The sequence below is a fragment of the Phaethon lepturus genome, unplaced genomic scaffold (genome assembly GCF_000687285.1).
Source record: "Phaethon lepturus isolate BGI_N335 unplaced genomic scaffold, ASM68728v1 scaffold45097, whole genome shotgun sequence".
NCBI classification, from domain to species: domain Eukaryota; kingdom Metazoa; phylum Chordata; class Aves; order Phaethontiformes; family Phaethontidae; genus Phaethon; species Phaethon lepturus.
In genome coordinates this window covers 22,433-33,390 of record NW_010554896.1, presented here as the reverse complement: position 1 = coordinate 33,390, position 10,958 = coordinate 22,433, and the positions used below count along the sequence as shown (strand labels likewise).

General features: G+C 43.2%; 1 protein-coding gene across 1 annotated transcript in view; it reads right to left on the bottom strand.

Moving 5' to 3' along the window:
* Window positions 1-5,670: 5,670 nt before the first annotated feature.
* The window catches only part of SLC16A5 (solute carrier family 16 (monocarboxylate transporter), member 5), an 8,274-nt gene continuing 2,986 nt past the window's right edge, over window positions 5,671-10,958 (bottom strand). The window contains exons 2-4 of the mRNA XM_010291987.1: window positions 9,309-9,452; window positions 7,439-8,302; window positions 5,671-5,912 (exon numbers count right to left, since the gene is read on the bottom strand). Of these exons, the coding sequence (XP_010290289.1) occupies window positions 5,671-5,912; window positions 7,439-8,302; window positions 9,309-9,452 (1,250 nt within the window). The remainder of the gene's footprint in view (window positions 5,913-7,438; window positions 8,303-9,308; window positions 9,453-10,958) is intronic.

Here is a 10,958-nt window from a genome sequence, read left to right as displayed (position 1 = left end):
CGGCCGCGGGGCTGGGTGCAGGGATGACAGAATGGTTTGGGCTGGAAGGGACCGTTAAAAGTCACCTAGTCCAACCCCCTGCAGTGAGCAGGGACATCTTCAGCTAGAGCAGGTTGTTCAGAGCCCCGTCCAACCCAGCCTGGGATGTTTCCAGGGATGGGGCATCGACCTCTCTGGGCAGCCTGGGCCAAGGTTTGCCATGAACCAGTTCTGGCCTGAGCTGCTCGCTCGGCCTCGGCATCCCGCCAAGTCATGAGTGTTCACCGTGGTGAAATAGAGGACATGCAGATGATGAAGTAATGGCTGTGGAAGAGCGCAGGGATGGCTGGGGCGGCGGGGAGAGGCGCTGGAGGGAATAGAGGTTCAGTTAGTTTGATTTTTATCATGGGATTGCAATTTAGGGGCTAGAGAAGGACAATGGAAAGAGATTTTTTTGATTAAGGAGTGAAAAGGCAAAAGGATTAGAAGCAGAAGGAGATGGTAAAAAGAGGGGACAATACATGCACGATAAGATAAATTACCTGGGGAAAAAAAAATGAAGTGAAGCCAAGGAGTGAATTAAAACAACAGCAGGTAATTCCACCCGGGCTGTACAATGCCCTATTCTGAACACAAAGCAGAGCAATTAGATGATTCTGAACTAGCACAGTTCCAGTGAAACCACTGTTATTATAAGTGATACAAGTGGATTCAGTTGTAGTTCATGTCGTGCAAATATATAAGGTAAATGTCCATAAACATCATAAACTGTGGGGATGGACTCTGTAGAAATTTGCGTCGCTTTTATTGAAGCAATTAAAGCCATGCAGGTTCTTCTGTAGATAAGGTAGGAAACAGGCTGCGACCAGAAGCTGTCTTTTGTATTATCTCAAATGTAATTGATTTTCATATAAAGCAAATTGAACATAGACTGATCCGCCGAACATGTGGCATCAGTGACAGGCATGTTGGGCTGATAATAAATCCTGCCACACAGCCAGGTGTGGTAAAATACCTGCCCACAACCACATTAAATAGAAGGATGAGCAAAGAAGCTACACTCAATGCAGTAATGCTAAATCTTTTTACATTGCAATGGTGTGGGAAGATTGAATGTGAGAGTAAAGGTATTTATTTCTACCTGTTACAAAAAGTAAGCCAGGCCTGTGCTAGCAACTTAAACTCTTGCTGTAATTATCAGCTGAAATCGATATGTATATGTGCATGTGTATATATGTATATTTGTGTATATATGTGAAAATGCTCAGCAAAGCTGCTACAGACTCCTTCTGTGTTAGAATGTTTTGCTAGTGTAATCTTTTAATGTATGCCTTTGTAAGTGGTAAGTGTTGACATACTTTAAAGCCTCATCTGTCATTACACAAAGTGAATGACTAACGTGAGAAAGCAGAAGAGAAAGCAAACACAGAGGAGCTAGTCAATACAGAGAGACGTGATTAAGGATACTGGGATTGACTAATAAGGGGCAAAACACTAGCATTTAAAGAGGAAAAATGTAATTACTTCTGTTTTCAAGTATTACACTTGTGGTCAGTCAGTATAAATTTGCGTGCACGGAAGCAGTAGGAACTTTGTCCCCTGGAGTGGTTTCACAGACAGCAGTGTTTAGAAAAGGCCGGTGTCTGTGCTGGCTGAGTTTCAGGTGATGCATCTCCAGGTCACACTATTCAGTGTGTGGCAAGAAGTACCCAGGAGGAGAGGAATGCCTGTACTTGTCTTCCTGGGAACTGCGAGCTGTGCTCCTGCGAGCCTCTGTCTTGCATTGAGTTTAATCAAAGCTGGTTAAGAGATATGAGACACATTTGACGTTTAATTTTCTGCGTTGGAGCTGCCTCCTGGAGGAGAGTTTGATAACATCCCCTGCTTTTGTAGTCCTCAGAGATTTTCTGCGGGAGTTGCAGACCCTGCTGGTACTGCTTACACAACCTGCTTTGTTACCAGCTGTGGGCTTGTTGTCTCTGTGCTGACTTACTGCGGGGAGTTTGTCCTGATCATCCAGCAAGATAGCCTGGCAGTAGGCAGAGTTGGCTGGGGTGCAACCCTCTTACTCCAGCTGTTCACTTACCCAATATTGGCTGTATTGTTTAATTGCCTGAATGCTCCAAGCACTTGCGGTTTGCCAGAATAGTTAGCACAGAACGGGTTAGTATAGCTGGGGTATTCACAGCTTCAGGGGCTAGTCTAGTGACACTGACAGCGCCCCAAAGTTAGAATTCAGTGAATTTTCATTTCTAGTAGTTATGCTTCTTTTCTTGCGGTTACTAGCCAGGTCTGCAAACAGTATGCCAAGCTCTTAATTTAAGTGATTGTTCATTTCTGAGGTGTTTTAGAGTGTGTAAGTTTACCATGACCTTTCTTTGGGTTTTTATTAAACAATCTTGCAATATTTCAGTGTGAACTTCCTGGTGAATGTTTCATTGCAGTAAGGAAAGGTGCTCAAATGCTTAGTTTGCAAGGTTAATGATACTTTAAGAGATAAAGGGAGCAGGAAAGGGTAAGAAGGGACCGCACGAGCAAGGGGCATTTATTTCTGGTCAACTTTTCCTGCTCTGCTGGTTCTCAGAGGTTTCTAACCTGGCTGAAGTATTAGTGTTTGTGCGTAATTAAAGCCAGGATTATTTTACTGTCTGTAGGTGTTAAAAAAAACCTGCATCGGGGGTAGTGATAATTAAGCTGAGTTTGCCTTGTGTAATGGGGCAACCTTAAACTAATGAAAGGAACTTTTATTGCTTTATTTTTCTTCTGGGCCTCAAGATTCTTAAGGACTGAGTATTACTGCTCCTGCATGAAAGTTCTGAGGGGGAATATTTTTTATACTGTAGCATGCTCAGTATGCAGGGTCCCTGCAACTATGCTTTACAAAGCTCCTGCTCAGGGCAGCTTGGAGTTCAGGTTGAAAATAGAGGCAGGAGTGCAGAGCTGTAGAACAGGAAAGGAGGGGGGCATTTTTCGCTATTATGGGAGCTCAGACATCTTATTTGCCTGTGGAAACACAGCCTAAAATGTTACCTCTTCTCTCTCTCCAAGGTTTGTTTCCAGACTGTGGGTTGTGGAGTACTTCTGGAGGGTCTGTGGAAAGTAACCAAGGGAGACAACCCTGTTTTCAGGCACCTTAAATTCTGTAAGGCTGCTAGGAAGTTTTTAGTCAACAAGTTGAGAAAAGTTAAAATAATGGGGTGGTGAATTTTTTTTTTTTCACCCCCAGAAACATCTCTCTGCCTCTGCAAATAAGTCCCAGTGACCCTGGTGTTGAGTCTGGGAGTGTCAAAAAGCAGTTCTATAAAGCACTCCTCTAACATTATGTCCTAAATTATCTTGCACTGCTGTGCCCAGATAAGAAATAGTCAAAACAGATTTCTTTGCCATGGTGTAGGAACAGCTGATCTCTGTGTGTCAGCTTCAGTTGGTGACTACCTTTTTCCCCCCTCCCTGTATTTTGAAGCATGCATTAGACTATACATTTGCTTGCTCATGAGCCAGCTAGAGCTAAATCATTGCAGATAGAGCAGTCGGCTCCACACAGGAGGTGCATTCTATTGCTCCTTCAACTAACCTTTGTTTTCCTGCGATAAATTTTGATGGGTTGTAGCTTACACCATGTCTTCCCTGGTTTTGCCCAGGACATTTGTAACGGTGGGAGGGTTTGGGACAACATGACCCTGTATTTCTGGAAGAAAACAGAAAGGGAATGTAGAAAGGTGAACAGAATTTAAAATTTAAGAATTACACACAGAAAAAATGGCAATCTGTTCAGCTGCTTAGATGTTTTATTTTCATTAGCTTGAAGAGGTTTGGGACTTGGACCCTTTTCATCGGTTTGGGTTTTTTTTGAGAGGGGGAAAGTCCCACCTTTTTCCTAGGAACGTACAGCAGTTATTGTTTCAGTAAGCTGAGAAACACTAGTCCCTGTTTACTTTGTAGTTATGGAGCATGTAAGCATTACACAAGTTAATAAGCACGTGTGATGAGAGATTAGATCTGTATGTCTCCCACTAGCCATATTACTTAAGTATATGTTTGATGAGGAAATGCAAAGCCTACTGGTTCAGTAATCCTAGAGCAGTACTGAAATATAGATACTATTGAGTGGTGGGAGCAGGAACCCTTCTGAAGGGCTGATACCTCTTCCACTGTAAAAGCCAGCTGTGAAGTCATTATAGTCTTGGAAGACCTTGGAGTCAGTTTTCCAGTGGTTTAATCTACTGAGGGTTTTTTTTGTTTTGTTTTGTTTGTTTTGTCTGGGGAGCCCACAGCTCTAATGTTTTGTAGCTAGGAATTTGATATAACAGTTCTCAAGATAAGCAGTGCGGTTGAGTTGAAAGCTGTTACTTCTTCCATTTCACTGCCATTTTATGCTTCTATCTTTCTGACGGTTCTAATGTGTTGAGTAATCTTCATCTGCAGTGCTTTGTGAGCTATCGGTTTCTGTCAGATCAGGAATGATACAGAATATAAACGTTTGCAACTCAAGCTGATGCCAAGGGAGGCTGAAGACTGATGCAGCTCTCATCTAAGTATTACAAGTGGAAGTCCCAAGAGTGTAGCAGGAAAAGCCACTTAAGTCAAGGCTGTATGAATAAGAAAGTCAGCAGCACTGACTCTTCTCAGTATACATTTCCCCACAGATTTCTTTGTAAGTTATGCTTGTGCTTATAAGAAATGTAAGTTTTGCTTGTGCAAACTTCTCTATAATGAGAATGCTGGTGTAATTAAGCCTGAGAGTCTGAGACTAAAGAACTAAATTCATTTACACAAAGGGGAACTACAGTGGCTTTGAATTTGGCCCTATATAATGATGCATACACTTATTCTCAGGTGTAGTAACACCTTCCTTCTTCCCCCTCCCCAAAAGGGTCCCAGTTAATGCTGGAAAGAAGTGTATTCACACAGGCCATGAATCCTGTTTTATGATATATCAAGAAGCACTTGAGATATCACTAGTTACACAAAGGAGGCATTCTAAGGTTTGGGGTTTTTTTTCTTTTTGATCCTCTGTAGTTGAACCTTTGAGGCTTTGAAAATGTTCTTGGCATGAAGAACTTACACATATACACCTCATAGGAGAAAATATTTTATCTTACTAGAGACTTGGCTGAGTTCTGCAACCCATGCAGCAGCCTCCATATAATATTTGGGGATGTGGGAAATAATAACACATTTCCTGTGGAAAGTGTTTGTCTTGCCACCCCCAACATGGGAAGTGACCAGGAAATTTCATATAAGTCTGCACCAAAATTGCATGTTCAGATGAGGCAACGAACTACCGTTGTGTATAACCTTTAATACGAATTGTCCAGCGCTACCAACTGAAATGTGCATGTGAAATTCCAGTGACTTCTTAAAAGCACTGCCTTAAACCAATAGAACTGACACAGCTTTTGTCCGTCAGCGCTGGTTACCATGGCTGTTATCCCATGGTTTGCTTTAGGAAAGCGCAGTTCTCTCTGTCCTTCAGCTCTTTGGCTGGCGCTGGGTTCTGGGCTCAGCCTGTGGTCTGGATTGCTCACGTGGAATCTGACACAGTCCCAAGGAGTGGAAGTGCAGGGCTGATGACAGTTGTGGAAAGCAGATGCTTGTTTTCTCATCTGCCATCAGTGCTGGCCCTTGTGTAGCTTTGAACAGGCCACATAATTGTTTATATTCCTCTTTTTTTTCTTCTTTTCTTTTTTTTCATATGCTTGTGACGTACACGACTGCTGGAGGGGATTGACTTTCAGACTGTGGTGCAGTTGGCATTTCATTGTATTGATATATGGAGGGATTATCCAAAGGTACTTTTGAAGCTTCTTTCAAATTTTTTTTTTTTTCCAGAGCGCAGAAGCTGAGCCCCATGAACAACGCAGCTGATATCAGGAAGAAGCTGGAGTTGTAGAAGACATAGTGGAAATCACTAGTTATGTCCACCAGGAGACCTGAAATAGAAGCCACAGCTTAGTCAAAGAGAAGATGCATGCTAAAGGCAACGAGGTGACATTTACATAAATGTTAAACCTAAATAATTCAGCAAACTGCCGTATACAAATGATAAGCATTCACAGATGAGTTAAGTTCTCTTCTCTAGATTCTAGGGGTTCTTTGTTTTTTTTGTAGTCACCATTCAGGTGATGTTTCTGCTTCTGTATAAAGTATTTCTCAATACACAGAAAAATCAGGAAAGGAAGGAAATTGTAACTTTTCCCCAACCCCAATTTTGTTTGTTCAGCAGAGGACCCTGTGCCACTGCCACTCACTGGATTTTGTAATGAGTGACCCCATTACATCCCAGGTCAGAAAATAGAACACGTAAATAGAGAAATCTCTCAAAAATCAAAACTTGTCTCTAATAGTGTGTAATCAGGGAGAGGAAAATTCACAGAACAGCAAACATTATGACTAACATGAAGTGCCCTCAATATAAAACATTTAGAAGTGTGATATATTGAATGAGTAATGTAACACTAATGTTAGGGATGGAAAGATGATACTCAGGTCAAATACATGATGTCTTCTCCATAGGCTGCTTATTTATATGGAAATACTGGAATAATGTTTGTTGCTTGTATTCTTCAGTAAAGATGGGTGATGTTTCTTTTCATAGTGCACTTTTCTTTAGCAGATTTTAGGACTACAAATACAAATGGAGCTGCTTTTACTGAACTTTGTTTTGCCCATCTGACACTCCTATCAGATATGTCCAAGAAAAGAGCTTTTTTGCACTTTGAGAAAAGTGACTGACACACCAATGCCAGGGAATACTCTGAAATATGGTGCATATTATCATCCCATTCTTAGAACAGACATTCTGTTACTAGTCTTTTGAATTTGCTGCTGTGCTGCAGGAGCATCTTGGACAGGTCACTTAGTGGCATTTGCAGTGAACTGTGAAATCTGTGAATAATTTATTGGATTGGGGGCCATAACTAGCTCCTTTCTTGTCTCCAGAGAAAAATTAATACACTCTAGAACTCTGAAAGCAGAGTGAACAGAAGCTTTTACTGTAAGGCTTTTGAATAAGGTAGAGCTGGTAATAATTCGGATTACAATTAATTTGTTTAATGGGATGTTCACAATTCCTTGAGACTTCATAGATAAAACAATGCAAACTAGCAAAGCAGTGAAATGGTTCATAGACAGCAAGATCCTACCACAGTAATTCCTCTCTGTCTTGCCACTCACTGGAAAAAAGCTCTCCTCACTCCCATGCCTATTAAATCTGCCCACCAAGTGGGTAACTTTTTCATTGTCTGCTGTTGCTGCAGTGACACTCGGACGGCTGCAGAAATGACCTTCCTTCAGCTGTGAGAAGGGGCTCTCCATTTTATATTGCCCCCTTTGCATAACAAATCTGCCTGCATGGGTTTGGAAACTCCCTCATTCGTCGTCTTTATGCTCCCAAACACTTGTCACCAGTGTCTGAACAACTAATTTTCCCTCGGCCTGCTTTAGTGGCTTCTCTCACCTGTAAGAGGGGGTCCAATGAGGAGAGTGATACTCTCCAGGATGGTGAAGAGCCCTAGAGCACTTGAGAACCTGTCCATCTCCACCACATCCATCAGCACCTGGAAGGTGAGTGCCCCGATGCCACTCATGGCTATACTGAGGATGACGCAGTAGATGATGAGCACACTGAACTCAGCTGAAATGACACAAATGAAATTGCTCAGCCCGCAGAGGAGCACGGCCAGGCTGAACAGGTAGATGCGTTTCCCTGTGAAGATCTTGTGTCCTGAGAGCAGCCCTGTCAAAGGGCGTATGAAGATGTTGATGAACCCAATAACGGAGATGAGGAGGGCTGCCCTGCGTTCCTCCACCCCATTCTGGATGGCGTAAGGCACAAGGTAAATGTGGGGTAATGCAAACCCCATCATCATCCAGGTCACTCCAATAGTGTAAATCTGGTAGCCTTTATTTTGACAGAAGATGTCAAAAGCCAGGTACTTGTGCAGCATCTGGAAGCATGCAGTCCTGGTTCGCTGCTGGAGCTTGGGGTGGGGAGAAGATGCTCCATTGGCCAGCAGTGCCTCTTCTGCTCTTCTCCCTGGCTCCTCTCCAGGCTTGAGTGACTGTAGTAATGACCCTGATGCAAGCTGAACTGGTCTCATGATGGCTCCACAAACACAACAGTTCAATAGTATTCCTCCAAAGATAAGAAAAGTGTTTCTCCAGCCCATCTCATCCAGCAAGTATTGAGAAAGCAGCGGCCACAGCGTGAAACCGAGAGAGACGCCAGTGGATGCCATGGCGTTGGCCAGACTTCTCCACCGTACAAAGTAGTAGCCCAGCACAGTCACTCCTGCTTGGAAGCTGAAGCATGATCCCAGACCTAAAGGTAGGAATGAAAGAGAAAATGACAGTGCGTGATCCCTCTGCCTTTTCTTAAAGGGTGAAATGAGCCCAAATCTAGAGTGTACCCATAGATGACTCATCTACTACTGAAGCATCTTCTTGCCTGCCAGGCTGTATAACCCCCAGTGATTAATACTCAGAAACCCCACACAAGGGATGAAGAAGATGTTGTGTGTAAATGAAACTACTTGTGTTCTTGGGTATACTAAATATACTGATCCAAGTTGACATTTCTTGGGGCATGCTGCCATTCCTAAAATTGTTACAGAATTGTTAATTAAAAGCTTGGCTTTTATACTGCATGCAACAAACAGTGCTGCTTTCCTGACACTTTCATCAGGGCTCAGGGAGTTACTTGTTTTTTTCTCTATGCAGTGGACACAGCCTAGCTTGCAAGATCCAGCAGGACTGGTCCCAAAGTAACTTGGCAGAAGAAATTAATTTCTCTGTTTTAGAAAAAAACAAGAGTTGAACATCAGTCACATAGGGAAATATTTGGAAAGGAAAAGTTCTCATCTGTTACTTCTGTTCAAAACCAATACATTCTTTTGCTAGAAAAAGATGTCTCCACATTTCCCCAGATTGGGAGTGATGAAATACAAGCCCAGGGAACTTGGGAAGGACGCTGCCCCAACACATTACATTCCAAGATTGGAAAAAAAACCCCTCCCTTTTTAAAAAACAAAGGGCTGAGATGCTACTAAAAAGAACAGACATCTTTGCTCTCCATTTCACCCTCTGGAGACCTGTAGCTTTTTCCAGAGGGAACCACGTTCCAGTGGGCTCAGCTGGATGAGGTGTGTGTTAAAGGGGTGTGAAGGGCAAGTCTAGCTGCTGTATGTTTGCTGTGCTGTGGGGTTTTTGATGTATCCTGTTTCACAGCTGAATGGAAAAATGTGAGCACTTAGTCGGGACTGTCACCATCTCCCATCTCTCAAGTCAAGCACAGCAGCTGTGTTTTCCTGCTGTTCTTCGGTGCTTACCAGTGATGAGCCCAGCTGTTAAGTAGAGCTGGCTGATGGACTTGCAGAAGGAGCTGGACACCATGCCCACTCCACTGAGCAGGCCTCCCAGCATCACAGCAAACCTGCAGCCAAATCGCTTCACCAAGATGCTGCAGAGGGGCCCTGGAAGCAAAGAAGCAAAAGGGAAGCAGTTAGGGAGGAAGGAAATATTTCGTACCTGCTGGACTGCTGCAATTATCGAATTATTTAGTCCTGAGACCCTGAGGATTGTCCCAGCAGTGTAATGTAGTAGGGGAGCCAGGAATAGAAAATATCATAGAATTATAGAATCTTTGGGTTGGAAGGGACCATTTAAGGTCATCTAATCCAACCCTCCCTGCAATGAGCAGGGACATCTTCAACTCGATCAGGTTGCTCAGTGCCAGTCCAACCTGACCTGGAATGTTTCCAGGGATGGGGCATCTACCACCGCTCTGGGCAACCTGGGCCAGGGTTTTGTTCCCCGATCCTCCCAAGTGCGTGGTCAACTTGTTAGCTGAAGGGAAGGCTCCTGTGATCTGCTTGGGTTTTGGTCATTGTGTAGGATTTCTAAGCTTCCCTGTGATTGATTTTCATTAAAACCCTCGGAAATGGAATGGAAGAAGGACCTTTAAGTGCAATTCTATTCTCACATGATATAAATTCTGGAAATTATTTGAAAAAGCAGAGGACTTGTATTTCTATGCCTCTGAGTAAGAGATGTTAAGCAGGGTGATATTTCTGTTTGCATATTTCCAGTCTCATTTCACTATGTTTTTCAAATATTCTGCCATAAAATCCCCTAAATTTGCCTTTGGTGTCCTGCTACCTAGGTGAAACTCCTTCCAAGGGAAGGCCGATTGACTCTGAATTAGATCAAAAATGGGAGAAAAATAAACTTCATTGAGGAGGATTATTTGGAAATGGCTGAAGAGGTATATTCATGTCTGCATAGGAATCAATCTAAGCTGCAGGCAGTAGCATCCAAGCTGCAGCTTGTGGAGTCTTGCAGCGGTCCTGCAAGTCATCTTCCCAGGAAAATAATAAGATGTTATTGTCAGCACAGCTCTTTGCACATGCCTGTCCTGGCATACCTGGCAGGGGTGGGTAGGTTTAACTATGTCCTCTTGGAAGTGGACACAAGCCTAGGAGCAGACCGTGCACATCCCGGCTCCCATTCCCACACCTCGAGCACAAACAGTGCGGAGGTGGGAGCGAGACCCAGGTGGTTCCGATGGGACAGAGCCCTTCTTGGGCACAAACCTCGATTTTATTGTGTACGCACATTGCTGGCAGGCTTTACTAGGAAGGCGTTATGTTATTTCATTAGAAAAAACAATGAAAAAATAGGCATGGAGGTGTGTGTTTAAGGTCAGTTAGTTGTTTAATTTTCATAGACTTTTGGTGTATTCCATGAGATTGTGGTAAATCACCAGTTTCTTAATGTCATTTAGCATCCTTCATTTTGGGGTAGGAAAAGACTAGTTCAGACCTGCAGACCATCAGTGAGAAACGTTCATCTCTGCATGCTCTGGCAGAAGAGGATCTGAAGGTACAGCTTCTTTTCCTTTGAGGATCCTCAAGGTTTCCCAGGTTTTTTTCCCCTCTTCTGAGCACTTAAGGTTATATAAGCAAATGCAAAATGACTGT